Below are 16,833 nucleotides of genomic sequence, written 5' to 3'. Positions count from 1 at the left end.
TCGAGGTTAACCGTGCAGGTCGGGGAGGGTCTTTACCTGGGGGGTCTGCGGGGAACACCGTCCTCAGCGGGCCGGGCTCTGCAGGAAACACAGGTGGGGACGCCACCGTCAACATGAATGCATTCACAAGGGTTGCACACACACACACACACACACACACACACACACACACACACTCGTCCAGGAGTGGTCCTTTGGTAACCACTTAAGACGAGCTACGAGACCAGAATGCTAACGTAGCGGCGAATTCGGGGGCGGAGCCAACCCCGGCTGGAGGCGGGGCCTAAACCTGGACGGGTCACCGGTCAATCACAGGAAGCTGCACGGAGGGGCGGGGGGGTAGAGAACATGAAGCTCCGCCTCCTCAGAACAGAGAAACCAATCAGGTGTCAAAGGTCAAACACCCCCCCCCCCGATGATATAAACACATAATAAGATGTGAGCAGACACGGCCATCCGTCAAGACATCAAAGGGCAATAAAACTGCTCACACACACACACACACACACACACACACACACACTGCCTGGCATCCATCATGAGGGCCTGACATTTTCTCCGGCCGCAACGCGACAAATTTATATATGATGTCACGTATCCATGGCGATGAAGCCGCGGGGAGTCACTGCGGCGTGACGGCGCCGCGCAGAACCTGCAGGATCAGAGCGTGACCACAGCTCTCCTGTCTTTTGTGTGTGTGTCTGTGTGTGTGTGTGTGTGTGTGTGTGTGTAACATTTACAAAGGGTTACTTTAAAATCCTGCAATCGCATTGCGTTGCTTCAACCGAGCAGCTAAAGCTACGAGCTACTTGCTAATGCTACCGACGAACCACCACGAGCGTCGTCCCCCGGCGGCCATCTTGATTTCCCCCGGGTCATCTGCTGCCGCCGCCGCCGCCACGACTTCACAAGTCCTTTGAAAGGCGTCTTCAAAGGGATGTTTCCTGGCGTGCTGCAGAGCGCCGCCGCGACGCACAAACCAACACCGACGCCACCGGCGCCGAGGGAAAACAAAGGGGGCGGGGGCGCTAAAGCTAAGGTTAACTCAAGACAAGCTAGCCGGGGGGAACTAGCGCAGAGCTAACTGCAGCGCTAACTATTCCACGCCGCTGCCAAACACCTGACCTTTCCTTTCCCGCGTTGGTAGAGGAGGGGATCCGACAGGGGCCTCCGCGTGTGTGTGTGTGTGTGTGTGTGTGAGAGTGTGTGTGAGACTCCGGGGGACCCTCAGAGCTTCCACCCCGCCCCGCGGCGCCGCTACTTACGCCGGCTCTCATAGATCGCCCTGGACTTCTCGTAAAGGCCAAAGGGGTCTGGCTTAGCGTGGGGCTCGGGGGCCTCGGGGGCCGGGGGCCTGTGGAGGTGCAGGGTGGGGAGGGGGGCGCCGAGGGGGGGCCGGGGCTCCCACTGCTCCAACACCTGGAAAAGCACAGCGGCGGCGACACCGGTCACGTTTGGCGCCGCGGCGGCGAGGCCGGCGGGGTTCGACGGCCCGGTCGCCATGGAGACAGAGCACATTGGAGCCCCGTCCGCTCCCGACGGGACGGGGAAAACAACTTTCTCCGGTTTTCCACCGAAAACACGTAATATGAATGGCTAAATAAATGAAAACAATTTTAAATGTATGAATCAATAAATAAATACATCAAAATAAGAACACAAAATGATAAAATAAAGTGACTGTAAAAGAGAGGAATACATAAAAAAATGAAGAAACGTAAAAAATTGAAAAATTAATTAATTGATAAATGAATGTAATAAATAAGAAAATAAGTATGGATATGTTAATTAACTAACAAGTAAATAAATATGAAAGAAAATATTGAAATAATCAACTAGAAATAAGTAATGATATACATGTATGAATTAATTAGTTATGATAAATAACTAAGAAAATGAATATACATACATGAATTCATAAAAATAAACAAACAAAATAAGTTATTAAATTAATAAATTAATGATTCATTACAAATAAATAAGTAAAATATACATATATTAATAAATTAATGAAGATAGATAATTGAGTAGATAAATATAAGAGGAAAGCATAAAGTTAAACAAAAACACAAAACTAAATAAATTAATAAATGCATTTATAAATTGTTACAAATAAAAAAAAAACAATGATTATACATATATATATTAATAGACAATGCGAAATGAAAAAGTTAATAAATGTAAATAAATGAATCAATAACTATAGAAACATTACATTAATAAGTAATTACATAAACAAAACATGAATAAAATAAGAATAAACCAAAAAGTAATCGAAATAGATCAAAAAAAAAAAAAAAAAGCTATAAACAAAAACAATCAATCAATCAACGAAACAAATAAATAACTCTTAATTCCTGGTTATCATTGGACGCAGTTTAAGCGGTGGTTCTCGGCAGCAGCTTCCTGGCGTGCTGACGTGCCGACGCCGCGGCGCTCTGTCTCCACGGGCGGGAACCATCACGCCATCAACCCCGCGTCCGGATGCTAAATGCTAACTCCAGAATACAGACGCACAGACGGTCCCGATCCGCTTTTACACCAAATAAAAGCGGACGACCGTTAGCCGACAGCTAACAAGCGCGGGGGGGGGGGGAAGGGCGAGCGGGACGGCGGAGGCGGGGTTTATTCAAGCGTGGACGGTTAGCTGGGTTAGCGAGGGCGTCTGCAGGCGAGAGGCCGGATTTCCCCCCGACTATCCTGGCAATCATCCGCCATCCCTAGATGTGACTGAGGCGACGGTGCGTTTGAGGCCCGGAGACGCAGGTGGGGCTTCACACACACACACACACACACACACGCGCCACCAAATCACACACTCGTTACAAAGCACGTCTTCTGACGGCACGATGAATAATAAAAAGGGGGGGGGGGGTTGACCCGAGAAGCAATTCATTACATCAATTTCCCGGCAAATGTTTTGTTTTCTTTTATCATAATTTTTTCGTAAAGCTCTCAAATTTAAATCTTTTTTTGTTTTGTTTTTTTGCTAATCACCCCTTTTATTTTTCTCAGACAATTAACTCCAGTTTGGAAAATATCCTGCAAATTAGCAACAACCACCTGAATGAAATGATAACATTTTTTTTTTTTTTTTATAGATTTAGAAAAAGAAATACTTGGCAATAAATTAGGGGAAAATTAACGTGTTTATTACAGCGTAATAGATTTTAATACCGTGTAATAGCGCTTATTACAGTGTAATAGATGCTTTTGAGATTCCCTCATCTTGTTTCATGTGTTGATATTGACGGTTTGTATTAATAATAACTCTCGGGGGGGGGGGAGGTTACGAGCCGGTCAGCGCCGCCCTGCAGGGACCAACAGGCATGTAATATGTGTGTGTGTGTGTGTGTGTGTGTGTGTGTTTAATATTATGGGTACTTTCACACAGGATGCAGCTGTTTAAGGTCAAGGGGCCGGCGGCGGTGAAGCGCAAGCTAACGTTAGCATGGAGGGAGTTTGTGTGTGTGTGTGTGTGTGTGTGTGTGTGTGTTGGGGGGGTTATTTGCAAGAAGCGGACGTGCAGATGGATCTGCTTGGTCTGGCTTTACCTGCTTGGGGGTCTTCCAGGGGGAATAGTGACCTGCAAGGTGGAGGTGGAGAGAGCGAGATCTTTAGATGGTGCGGAGAAGCTCCGGGAGAAAAGGTTGAAACCAAAAAAAAAATAAAAATAAAAAAAAAATAAAGAAGAAATGATATTGACTGACGAGAGAGAAGAGGACGGCAAACATACGCCTCCAGCGAGAAGAGATAAACAAATACGGAGAATAAATACAGAAACAAATAAATAAACACACACACACACACACACACGCTGTCCCGATCGAAGCGCCAGACCTGATACCAGATACTCTCTCTCCCCGAAAAGGAACTGGTTTGAACCGAAAATAAATTTTGTTTTAAAAGCACGTAATCGTGTAATTACACTGTAATTAGCAACAATACCAAAATAGAAATTCACTTCTATTCAGCGGGAACTCGTCGAAAACAAGCCGATCTTTTAGCTTCACCGCCCCGTGAAAAGACGCACAACACCGAGTTCAAGCGTTAGCGTCTTTTCCCCCAGAGGCGATATTTGTTTATTTGAATTCCCCCGTTCCATCTTCAGATCTTCAGATTTCATCTTGAGCTTCGTAATAAGCTACATAACATGCTGACTGCAGCTACATGCTACGTACCCGCGTTTACTGTAAACGTGTATACATTCATCTTGCTTCTGGCTGTGTGTGTGTGTGTGTTTGTCAGCCGAACCGTGTTGTAATCAACCTCACGATGTGCAAAGTGTGTGTTTCACACTTGTTATCATAAATATGCTACACGGCCCCGGGGGTGGAAACACGGCGGCTGGTAATAAAAGAAACTACACGCGTCGAACGCTATGCTGTTATTACGGCGTTACAACAAATGACGTTCTCGCCATGGCGACCCCAGCGCTTTTCAACCTGAGAAACACTCAATTTGAGCTGCTATGCAGAAATACTGCATAGCAAGCGATTATGAAGTTATTACATAGTTACTACATAGTTATTACAGTCTGTTATTACTTAAGAAAATATAACCTGCTGGAACAATTCTACTGCATAAAGAATAAACCTGGATAGATTAATTCTGAGCCTGAAGCGTGGGGGGGGGGGTGTCATTGGAAGGTGGTTATTACACAGTAATAACAGAGTTATAACTTCGGAGAAGCGGAGGAACCACAGCTGAACTTTGGGGTCGATCACCTCAAGAAACAAACCGGTGTAACTCATTAACAAGTCGGTAATTTTTTAAAATTTTTTATTGCTCGCTTGAGCAACATCCTTCAGACGAGCTTAGCGGAGCGCGACGGGTGTCGGACCGAGAGCGGAGGAGGTTTTGACGAAGAGGTGATGTCCGCGGCGCTGAAGGTCCAGACACGGGATGCTAATGGGAAGCGTCAGTTCCGATAACTCGGGCCGCTCGGAGGAACGTTAGACAACTCGGCGGCTCGCTTCGCTAATGCTACCGCATCGTGTTGCTTCAAACAAGCAGCTAAAGGGACGAGCTAACAGCTAATGCTACCGGCTAACCATCGCGGGTGTCGTCCCGGCGGCCATCTTTATTTCCCCCTGGTCACCGTGATGATTTCATGCTGTAATAAGACCAAAGTCTGCTGCAGCAATGCTGTTATTGGGCACTAGTAACACAGTAGTAACACAGTAGTAACACAGTAGTAACACTGTAGTAACACTGTAGTAACACTGTAGTAATAGTGTCGTAACACTGTAGTAATGCCTGAATAAGTGCTGTAATAATGCCATGGTAACACTGTCGTCATGCTGTTGTAACACTGTAGTGGTGCTGTTGTAGTGCTGTGGTAACATCGCAGTAACGCTAGAGTAACACTATAGTAGTGCTACACTAACGCTGCAGTAAAGCTGTATTAACGCTGTATTTACACTGAGTTTATGCTGAAGTAAGACCGTCGTAATGCTGCAATAATGCTGTATTAATGCTGTAGTAATGCTGTCATAAGGCCTGCGTCCTGCTGTAGCGAGGCTAAAGTTGTGCTTTAGTAATGCTGTAGTAACATTATAGTAATGCTGTACAACTGCCGTAGTAACAAAGTAGTACTGCTGTCGTAACGTAGTTGTGATGTAGTAAAACTGGAGTAATGCTGCAGTAATGCTGTAGTAACGCAGTAGTAACACCAGAATAATGCCGTAGGAATGCGGTAGTAACACTGGAGTAAGGCTGTAAGTAACGCCATAGCAACGCTGCGGTTATGCTGCAGTACAGCTGTATGAATACTGTAGTAGTGCCATGGTAGAACTGTCGTAAAGCTGTAGTAACACTGATTTTATGCAGTAGTAAGACCATCCTGATGCTGCAATAATGCTGTATTAGTAACACTAGTAACATAGTAATACTATAGCATAGTAACACGCCATAGTAACACTATAGCAATGCTGTAGTTATGCTGCAGTAAGACGGTAGAATGCTGTAGTAATCCATGACTAATGCTGTAGTAACACTGTAGTAACGTTGTAGTAACACTGTAGTAATGCTGTAGTTACACTGTAGTAGCGCTGTAGTAGCACTGTAGTAACGCTGTAGTAACACTGTAGTAGCGCTGTAGAAGCACTGCAGCAACGCTGTAGTAACACTGTAGTAACGCTGTAGTAACACTGTATTAACACTGTAGTAGCGCTGTAGCAACGCTGTAGTAGCGCTGTAGTAGCGCTGTAGTAATGCTGTAGCAGCACTGTAGTAACATTGTAGTAGCGCTGTAGTAATGCTGTAGCAGCACTGTAGTAATGCTGTAGTAACACTGTAGTAGCGCTGTAGTAATGCTGTAGCAAGGCTGTAGCAAGGCTGTAGTAATGCTGTAGTAACACTGTAGTAGCGCTGTAGTAATGCTGTAGCAGCACTGTAGTAAGGCTGTAGTAACACTGTAGTAATGCTGTAGTAACACTGTAGTAGCGCTGTAGTAATGCTGTAGCAAGGCTGTAGTAACACTGTAGTAATGCTGTAGTAACACTGTAGTAGCGCTGTAGTAATGCTGTAGCAGCACTGTAGTAAGGCTGTAGTAACACTGTAGTAATGCTGTAGCAGCACTGTAGTAAGGCTGTAGTAACACTGTAGTAATGCTGTAGTAACGCTGTAGTAATGCTGTAGCAGCACTGTTGTAATGCTGTAGTAACACTGTAGTAGCGCTGTAGTAACACTGTAGTAACACTGTAGTAATGCTGTAGTAACGCTGACACCTTCAGTGTGATAAGACACGGTCGCCATCAATCCTCTCTAAAAATGACCAGCTGTGACCGAACCGCCCAAAGATGCGTGGTCTCGTTCAAAAGGTGATCCCGAGGCGCGGCGGTAAGCCCCGCCTCCAATCGGGGCCGCCGGCCGAGCGCTGGCGGCGGAGGCACGAGCTCCACGCATGCCCTCCGACCACTTCCCTGATGGTTTCCTCTCTTTGGCTTCCAGCTCTTCACACACACACACGTGCGCGATGAATCACTGTCTAGTTTCGCAGATTCCCCAGAAAGCCGCCGCAGGCTCAGTGAATCAAAGGCGAGGGGAGGCGACCTTCTCTCCTCCGAGCGAGGAAGGAGCGACTCCTCGCCATCTGCGAGCGCCATCAATGGCGGGTGAAAGGTGGGAGCGGCCGGCGGACATTTATTATCCCCGATTCACCCCCGACAGCGCCGGAGTTTATGTAACGCGTGGGGGCTTGCGTGCCGAGGACGCCGCCTTGGTGTGTGTGTGTGTGTGTGTGTGTGTGTTTGGGGGGCGGCGAGGGAGGAAGCGGGGCGGAGCTAAATGGGATTCTGCATGTGGACGCGGCGAAACACTCTGTTGCTAATTTGCGACCGGCGAGGCGGCGAGGACACAGAATGTTAATGGTCTGGATGGCGGCTAATGAGGCCTGCTACCATGCACACACACACGACACACACACACACACAACCATCGTTTTGAACCCAAGCATGGGGTCACCACGGCGACGGGGGCGGAGTTTCAAATCCTTGCTCTGAAGTGGAGCCCCCTCCGCACAGCTTCCCCTCCCCGGTTTGCGGTTTCCCGCTCGGTTTAAGCTAAGCTACCCGCGCTCACCCGCCCCGCCCACGACCTTAACGAGAAAGAGGCCGTTAACGAGGCCTGCCAATCATTTCCAGTCATTTCTTGGTTGCCAAAGCGACAGCATCAAATCCAGATCCGATGCAAGCGCACACACCAGCTGAGGTCTTACAGAAGGTACATTTGGGGATCATGTAGCCCCGCTGTCATTTGTTAGCTAGCTTAGCGCAGTCGCAGCAACATTTGACCGCAGGCTTGAGAGCTAGCGTTAACTAAGCAAGTTGTGACCAACCAGCATAACGCTCTGCCCTTCGGCGGCCGGGGGAATCCTGGAGCTGCTGCTCAGCAGCGGCACCTTCTGGACGTTTCTTACTACAAGTGCAGAACTCCTGGGAAGTCCTCCCAGGCTCCGCCCGCTGCAGCACAAATCACACAAGCTAAGAAACAACAACAATTATCGTCCAGGCTCCCCTTTCAAGAAATGCTTGCCATTTGTCTCTACACACCTCCATAGGTGTGCTTCATACTTTCATCCTCTCAAAACTACCCTTCAAAGTACAACTTCTGCACCATCAGATAGGAGGGCATGACAACACTTCTGTGTTTCCAACATTCTCCACGCTCACTTCAAATGTCTGACCAATCCCGCGACAGTTCCCAGACACCTCACAAGACACTTCCGCCCACCATGTGACGGGTGAACAAACCTCCAGAACGCCAGGACAGACCAAAACCAAAGTTCTTGCTTCTCCTGGAGGACATAGAGGCCTTCACTGTGGTCTGCAGGGGGCTGTGCTCATGGAGAGGCTCCAAGAGACCTTTGGAGCTTCAACCTGGACCTTGAGGACTTGGACCCAGTGGACGGTGGTATCCAGATGGATACATTTCAGCGCCCCTACGTATGGTCACCTTCTTCTTCTAAACTTCTGAGGCCTCCGGCATCCAACAAACCCAGAACCAAAAAACCAGACACGAAGCATCGGTGGAGAGCGGGCCAGCTCCACGCCCTCGGAAAGTTGTGCCGCCATTAACGGACGGGCGTAACAGCAGATGAATGACTCTGGTATTATTCGATATCAGCAGGAGTAGAAGAACGCACGGCGAGGAAGCGGCTGAGTCTCAGCGCCGTCTGGATGCAGGTTCCACGCCGAGAAGCAAAAACAAATCGGTTACACGGCGAGAAGCAAAAAGCGCCGGCGCTATCAGATCTCAATCCAGCTGGCAGCTCGCGCCGCCGCCGCCGCCGCCGCCGAGCGCCGGAGCTCGTGTTTCATCACCGGGAGGGAGGAGGGATGAGGATGGGGGGGGTCGGGATGAATCAAGGACAGGTGAGTTCAGACCGGGGCGGGCGCCGTTCAAAGCGGGTCATGTCTGCTTGGCTGCCGCCGCTATTTTTAGATCCAATTAAACAGCGGAAGTTTTTATCTTCGCCATCTGAGTCATCGCCGGGAGACGCCCAAACGCCACATCTGAGGGGTGAGGCGGGGTGTCGGCGGGGTGTCGGCGGGGGCTGACTCAGCTAGCGGCTAGCTGCTACGTCTTAGAACGTGCCATTTAACCCTCTTATTATGTTAAGGGTCAATTTGACCCATCACACCCATTGACCCAATGGGTCAAATTGACCCTTAACATAATAAGAGGGTTAAAGTGTGTGTGGGGGTTCCAATCGCAAAACACCAGATTTTCAGAGAAGTAAGTGCGGTGACATTAGCAAGGATAGCTATGTGATGTATCGGTAACATGCCGTTTGATCAGGGATCAATGGTGCACCAACACAACAGCGTCACGTAGTCATAGCGACGACAAAACCGTTGTTCGATGGCGAAGAGTGTTACTGTCAACAAATGGTACAAAAGCAAACTAGTCAAGGCGGTTTCGGTATGCAGCATTCATCCTTCCATCCTTGAGGGTAGCGAAGTCACCCTTTAGGTCACAGGTAGCGTCGGAAGTGGAAAGAGGGAAAGGACAGAAGACAAGGAAAGAGGATCGGCAAAAATAGGAGTCCGGGGTTGGCCGAGTCCCGGAGTTGCCGTTGCCGGGCCGTCGGTCTTACCTGTCGCGCCCCTCTGGACCACCAGGGAAGTCTCCGCCCCCACGGCGCAATCCTTCAACAGCTCCACCACCTGGGCGTGCGTGAAGCCGTGCACGGGTTGCTTGTTGATCTCCACCACCAGGTCGCCCTCGCAGAGGCCCGGGCAGCCCTGCGGCTCCAGGACCTGCTTTACCCGCTGCCCCGCCGCGCTGTCCGCGATGGTGAAGCCGAAGCCCTCGGCGCCCTTCACCATCGCCAGGGTCAACAGCTCCCCCTGCGTCGCCCCGGACGACGCCATGGAGACGCTGTCCGGAGGCGTCGTGCCGGTGGCGGCGGGGAGCGACCCGTCCAGGTGGGTATCGCCGGGATGCGGCGCGAGCAGCTGCTGCGGCCCGCCGACCGGGTCCTGGCTTGGGTCCGTGACGAAGCGAGCGGCACGGGAAATGTAGTCCAGGTAGCCGTCGTAGCCCGTCCTCCCGTTAACCACGATCGGCCGCTGCTCCATGATGCCCAGCGGCGAGATGATGGTGGTGGCGCTGTTGACGCCGGTGGCGTCCTCGGGGTCGTACGGCAGCGGGTAGCCCCGGCACAGCACCAGCGTCACGCTCTGGCCGATGGGCACCGACTGGAAGAGCTTGACCACGTCGGCGTGGGTGGTGCCCAGGACGCACACGTCGTTGATGTAGACGATGACGTCGCCTACAACAGAGTAGAAGCGAAACAGGAAGTGGTGTTAGAGTCACAATTAGTGTCTTATGTTGACGCTTCACAAAGAGCCTCTGGGGTTCATCAACCGGAGGAGCAACGTATGATGAGGTCTGCTGCGAAAAGAGAGGAAGCTGTGAAAAATGGAACCCCCAGCGGGCGATTGAATTATTCACTCATTCATTATCTACAACGCTCATCATCCACGAGAGATGGAGGTCCATCGCAGGGCCGCATATAGAAGCATACAACTACTCACCCTCTTATTCAGGCATTTGGACAATTAGGGTCTCCATTGAACCATCTGTGTTTGGACTGTGGGAGGAACACGGTAAACCCCAACCAGGGACCGTCTCTCAATTAAAACAGGTCAGCCTCCTTTCAGCCCCTCAAAATAAACCAAAACCCAAACAAACGGGCAGCTAAAGAGGTTAAGTGGTGCTGTGAGCTCACCGCTAGCAACTCCAGTTGCGCGAAAAAGCTTGTACTTTGAACAACTGGAGGAGCGGACGACGCTAGCATCCGCCGGCTAATGCTCGTTCTTAGAGGGGCGAGACTCGCAGATAACATCGAGAGGCTCACCTTGCCCTCTTTGTCAATCCGTGAAATCGCCGCCAGCGTACTCCAGTCCGCACGCACTTTTTCCTCAAACACGGCGGCGCTCCGCATCGACCGGGGCCGGGTTGAGTGACAGCGGCAGAGGTGAGATACCGACGCCTTCACACCTCGGCGGTATCGACTCCCCGCCGTGACACGAGGGACTTTCTAATTAATCTGGGTAAACGGCGTCGACATTCGCCTTGAGCAGCGGCGTCGGGATCGATGGCCGCCGCATCGGCAGCAAACGGATGGCGGGTGTCGTGACCTTGGTGCACCCCCCCCCCCCAACGGCAACGGAGGGAAACGCAGAGACCAGACTGATGAATGATTCATTGCGTGATACTTTTACTCCCTGGGATACATGGAGGAGATTCGGCACACTGTCCAGGGGCAAGAGTTGTATGTCTTCAAAGGACATGCGAATGACAGGGCGAATGGTGGAATGTCTCCATATATCGTGAACGAGAGGGTGAACGGTTGTATGTCTACAAATGATCGAGGGTGAATGTGTTTAAATGTTGCATAAATGAGAGGGTGAATACTTGTATGACTTGTATGACTTGTATGCCTTGTCTGCCTTGTATGCCTTGTATGACTTGTATGCCTTGTGTGACTTGTATGCCTTGTATGAGTGAATATTTCTTTGTTTATATGAACTGTGAATGAGAGGCTTGAATGGTTGCTACGTGTCCACACGTCCAACCTGGAATCAAATCCCCTCACGTGCACGTCCACCCCCCTTCGAGCCCCACCTGTGGCCATCTTGGCGTCGGCGGCGGCGGGCCCGTCGGGGATGACGCTCTTCACCTGCAGGAACTCGTCTGGCTCGTCGCCCCCGATGATGGTGAAGCCGAAGCCCATGTTGCTCTTGTGGAGCGACGTGGACAGGAAGCTGCCCTTCAGCTGGGTCGGGTCCCGCGTGAACAACGGCTTCTCTGCGGGGGGGGGGGGGCAGGTACAGACAGGAAGTTAGAAGCTGGCGTTGACGGCGGGCGCCGGGGTTTGAAGCGCGCCTGGTACCACACGGGGAAACTGGCGGCGGGGAACGTCGGCGCTGGGTTCCGGTGGCGTTGGGCGATTCTTCAGCCCCTTGCCACCGTTGCCGGGGAAACGACAGGTGACGTGCTGCCAGAGGGGAATCCCAGAGGAGGTGCTCGGAGAAGGGGGGGGCCTGAGGAGGAACCGGGGACTCAAAGCAGGGGGGGGTTCCGGGAAGGAGGTAGGTAGGCTGTCGGCCAATCGGATTAGTCGCACTTAACCCCGCCTCCTCCTCCGCCGTCGGACCTCCGCGGCGTGACGCTGCTTCTTCCAGGAGGTCGTGATATTCGGCGGGAAAGGAGGGGGTGGGAGCAAAGGGGGGGGGGGGGGGCTAGCGAGCTAGCATGCTTACAGCAGGTCGGAGCTAACGCAGGCAGCCATGATGGCGAGCTCAGCCTCCTCCTCCTCCTCCTCCTCGCTTCTTCTGACCTACTTACTGACGAAGGTCCACAGGGGGAGGGGGCTGCAGGCGGGCTGCTCGAACACCACCGTGCATGAGGAGGCGCGCAGCGGCGCCCGCTGCTGCTGCTGCTGCTGGCGGCGGCGCTGGTGGGGGCACGCGTTCGCCCGGCGGGTCAGAACCTGCCGCAGCGGCGAGATGTCGGCGGCGGCGGCGGCGGCGCGGCGGAGCGCGGGCGGCGTGCGGGAGAGGTCGCACAGGCTGTGGCTCCTCTCCGGCGTCAGGCCGACCTGGGGGGCGTGGGGGGGTCTGGGGAGGGTGGCGCAGGGAACCACGTCCTCCGCTGGCCGCCATGTTTTCAGGTGGGGGGAAGAAGAGGAGCAGGAAGAAAGAGCCTCACTAGTGTAACCATGGCGACGGGTGACAAACTCCGGCGAGGGAGGGAGCGAGTTGGGGGAGGAAGAGGAAGTCGTCAAAGAACGCCCCCCCCCTCCTCCACGTCGATGAAGCGGGTGTCGACCGACAAGAGCGACCAGAGGGCGAGATGGTTCCCGGGGGGTCGAAAGGGGGCGGAGTCTCACCTCGGAAGATGGCGGGGAGCGGCAGCGAGGACAGGCCTTGGCTTTGCATCTGCTGCTGCTGCTGGAGCCTCCTCTTCGCCTCCAGGACCGGGTTCTCGAACTGCGTCCGCCGGTTTATGTGGCTGCCGGGACGGAGCAGAAGCGGACTTCAGATTCCTCTCGCCCCCCCCCCGGCAGCGGCGGCGATGATGATTAATTAAATGGCCGGCGGCCAGATTACGTAACGGAGCCGCAGACCGGCGCCGTCGAGCGAGAGAAGATAAGCCCACTGATTGGAAGCGTCCGAGATACAGATCCACCCCCCCCCGGCTTATTACACGTTAGTTACTATGTAATTACTATGTAGTTACTATGTAATTACCCCTTCATTCGGACTGTAATAACACAAGCACAACAATTATGACGGTGTAATTACATACTTATCAACACCTAGAAACACCCGATCGGTCACCGCGTCCGGTATATTTAAGTGCGGCAGCTTGACCGGTTATTACCGCGCTATTACTGTTTTACGGTCGCCTCCCGCTCGCCCTCAGCACGACTTACTCCACATAGTAGCTGCCGTAGATGGGGTCATCGATCTTCTCCCAGCCGTACGGGAGCTCTGCAATCACAGAAGAGAGGTGGGCGTCAGTGGCGTTTATAACAATGTAATAACAATGTTCAAGTACATGTGTTATTAACTAGTAATAACACTCGACGCCGCTAAAGGTTGCGACATTTTAGGAAGTCGTCGTCCTCCTCCTCCCGGTGGCTTTTGGCCTCGACCTGCAGGACGGAGCCGCTCGTCCTCCAGACTTCCAGCGCCGCTTCCCGGGAAGGAATCAATTAGCAATTAAAGTATATTTACGAGTGTGTGTGTGTGTGTGTGTGTGTGTGTGTGTGTGATTTAGGAGACGGTGAGAAGAAAAGGTGTCCCTCTTCTCCCTCCATGCCGAGAGAGAGAGAGAGAGACTCGAGATTTAAGAGTGTGGAGGACGCGAGGAGGGAGATGGATGAACCTGCATGTGTGTGTGTGTGTGTGTGTGTGTGTGTGTGTGTGTAAAGCCGAGCAGATGTCAGTGAATGAAACATGCAAACAAGGTAAAGCAGACGTCTTAAATCTTTCATCCATCTATTTTATCCTTTGAGGGAGAGCGAGAGGTTAAGAGAAAGGTAGATCCGTGCACGGCTGGCCACGGTTGCCATGGTAACTCCAAGTTGTGACCAGAACACCCCCCCGAACCCCCTAAATCCGTCCGTCTCGGGGTTCGTCCACGTCCTCACACACACACATACACACACACACACTCCTATCAAATCCTTTTACCCTTTCTGGTTGAATTTCGTTGCCGTGGTTACTGTATAAGTCAACAAGTCAATCCAGACCCTCGTCCATCAAGAGGCGTGATATATATGTGTGTGTGTGTGTGTGTGTGTGTGTGGATGATATATAGTTGAAGCAGATCACCGAATCAAATTGGATCAATCGCCGTATTGATCGACGTGCAGCTGCTCCCCTCGTGCACCGCATGAGAAACACCCGTGAGCTCATGCACAGCCGACCAATCAGCTTCCTGCTTTGACTCTGGTCGCGAACCCGATCGGCGTTTCCCTTTGAAATCAATCGAAACGATTGATCCGCCGACCCCGCAAACATATCGAACTCTATGGAAACATCTGAAGGGATTATTTGGTGCCAAAATACAGAAATTAATTGAAGATAATCTTAATTATTGCTTATTATTGTTTCTGCTGTTCTTTAATTCTCGCCGTTTCTTTCGCTTAAACACCGCTAGCGCCGACGGCTTTGGGGAGCTAGCATGAGGCTAGCTTACTGCCAAAAAAAAACAAAAACAAAAGACGACCGACAGGACACAAAACGATAAAGGACGTGATATTACACGGAAAGTTTGCGCTTGTGTTTGTGCTCGATTTAAAATTTGATGGAAAAATCCATCCAAAATCCAATTTGTTGCTGATCGTAGCGTTTGTACGCACGTGTTCTAATGTGTTTTATACATATATGTAAAAAAATAAAGGGAACATTTAAACAACACGATGTAACTCCAAGACAATTAAATTTTCCACTTTGTGACTTGTTTTAAGGACATGACATGTAGTTTTCCACTTTCATTTGGTGTGTGACTCCAAATCCACACCTCCATGGGTTCATACATTTGATTTCCATTGATCGTTTTGTTGTGATTTTGTTGTCGGCGCATTCGATGATGCCAAGAACAAAGTATTTCATAAGAATATTTTATTCATTCAGATCCAGGCTGTGTCATTTTAATGTTCCCTTTATTTTTCGGAGCAGAGTAGAATGTAGATTCAGGGTGGGCGGAGCCTATCCCAGCTGTGATTGGTTTTCGGTGTGTGTGTGTGTGTGTGTGTGTGTGTGTGTGCTGACACACGCACATGCTCGCCTGCCCCCCCTCCAACAGCAGACCATTAAACTTTCAAAAGCACATGCTGTGTGTTTATATTGTTTTGTGCAGGCACAATCTGTAAAATGCACACACACACACACACACACACACACACACACACACACACACACACACAGAGTGCTGAGCGGTGTTGCGGGTTGCACACACACACATGCTGGCACATACCGCCACGCCATTCCATCCAATTACGTGTTTCATATGGGTGGGCTGTTATAAAGCCGTTATTACCGTGTAATAAGGCGGGGCGTCACATGTTCACATGACAAAATCCACGTTCTAGAAGGTCCCGGTTCAAGATCAGCCGTCCGGAGATGGAAGCCCACCCTCATCCCCCGCATGGCAGGATGAAAGCGCGTTGGCGCCAAACCGGCCAATCAGGAGCCGGGAATTGAACCGGCAACCTTCCGACCGGAGCCCCGTAAGAAACCAATTTCCATTCACACACACACACACACACACACACACACACACACACACCACACACACACACACACCTCCGTCCCAGAAATCAACAATCAAGAGCAGAAATCGACTCTGACGGCGCCTCGGGTTCGGACGTCTGGAGCTGCCGTTCTTTTCCCGGCGCCGCTTCCAAGCGGCCAATCAGCTGCCAGGCCAGATTCTCCACCTCACACTGATAATCGGCGTCCGTTCGTCGGAAAACCCCGTCAGAAGACGATTCTCTCATGACTAATAAACTGTAATAACACTAAAACAGCTGTTATAACTGATTATAACATTGTAAGAACTAATCATACAGCTATTACCTTGACAAACCTTGACAATTTATATTTTATTGTATTTCTTACTCTCCCTCCTTCCTACTATTATCTATTATTGTTATGTTTTTGCTTGAAACTCTGGCACAACAATTTCCTTCGGGATGAATAAAGTTGTTCTCATCTCATCTCATTATTAATATCAAAATGCTGCCCTGTTATAACGCTGTAATAACGTATAATAACAGTGTATAACTAATCATAAAATGTAATAACATTATAGTGCTGTCATTGTATGGTATAATAATGTATCTCAACAATGAAATAATCAGAACACTGTCATTATAAAGCTGTAATAATTATAAAATGTTAACTTATAACACTGTATTAGCTTATTACAAAGCTGTAATTACACAGTGCTAACCAGGAAGTTGTGTGTTTGGTGGAGAAGCCTTGACTGGAGAACGTCTTCTCCTTCGCTACATACGAGATGCTAAGCTAACCAACCTGAGTCGTCCCCTTCCTCCCTCCCTGCCCTTTTTGTCGGGCGGTAAACGGGTTAATGACGGGGAAACGCTAGCAGGCGGCGCCACGAGACCTCGGAGGACGACGCCGACGACGTCGAATGAGGGTGAATTGGATTTTAAAATTTTAATGTCCATCTTCATTAGTGGGAAAAACAAGACGGGGGGAAACGTGGCGGGATTCGGAGTCGCCTCCTAGTAGGAGGAACTAGTGACCGGTGACTTTTCCTGATAGGTTGAAAAATGTTATTACA

The 16,833-nt window shown here is 50.5% G+C and overlaps 1 protein-coding gene across 10 annotated transcripts in view; it reads right to left on the bottom strand.

Annotated features, from left to right (window-relative positions):
• Window positions 1-16,833, bottom strand: part of magi2a (membrane associated guanylate kinase, WW and PDZ domain containing 2a) — a 144,129-nt gene that overhangs the window by 8,628 nt on the left and 118,668 nt on the right. For 5 of the 10 annotated variants that reach the window (XM_086146330.1, XM_086146321.1, XM_086146322.1 and 2 more), the window contains 8 exons: window positions 13,451-13,508; window positions 12,905-13,026; window positions 12,361-12,666; window positions 11,638-11,820; window positions 9,602-10,279; window positions 3,555-3,586; window positions 1,266-1,419; window positions 37-78 (listed from right to left, as the gene is read on the bottom strand). In XM_086146330.1, coding sequence (XP_086002456.1) covers window positions 37-78; window positions 1,266-1,419; window positions 3,555-3,586; window positions 9,602-10,279; window positions 11,638-11,820; window positions 12,361-12,666; window positions 12,905-13,026; window positions 13,451-13,508 — 1,575 coding nt within the window. The remainder of the gene's footprint in view (window positions 1-36; window positions 79-1,265; window positions 1,420-3,554; window positions 3,587-9,601; window positions 10,280-11,637; window positions 11,821-12,360; window positions 12,667-12,904; window positions 13,027-13,450; window positions 13,509-16,833) is intronic. The other 5 variants (XM_086146325.1, XM_086146331.1, XM_086146323.1 and 2 more) reach the window with 4 other exon arrangements.

This window comes from Fistularia commersonii, chromosome 5 (genome assembly GCF_037954325.1).
Source record: "Fistularia commersonii isolate RoL2024-O1a breed Wild chromosome 5, RoL_Fcom_v1.0, whole genome shotgun sequence".
NCBI lineage: Eukaryota > Metazoa > Chordata > Actinopteri > Syngnathiformes > Fistulariidae > Fistularia > Fistularia commersonii.
This window is presented reverse-complemented; position numbering and strand designations above follow the sequence as displayed.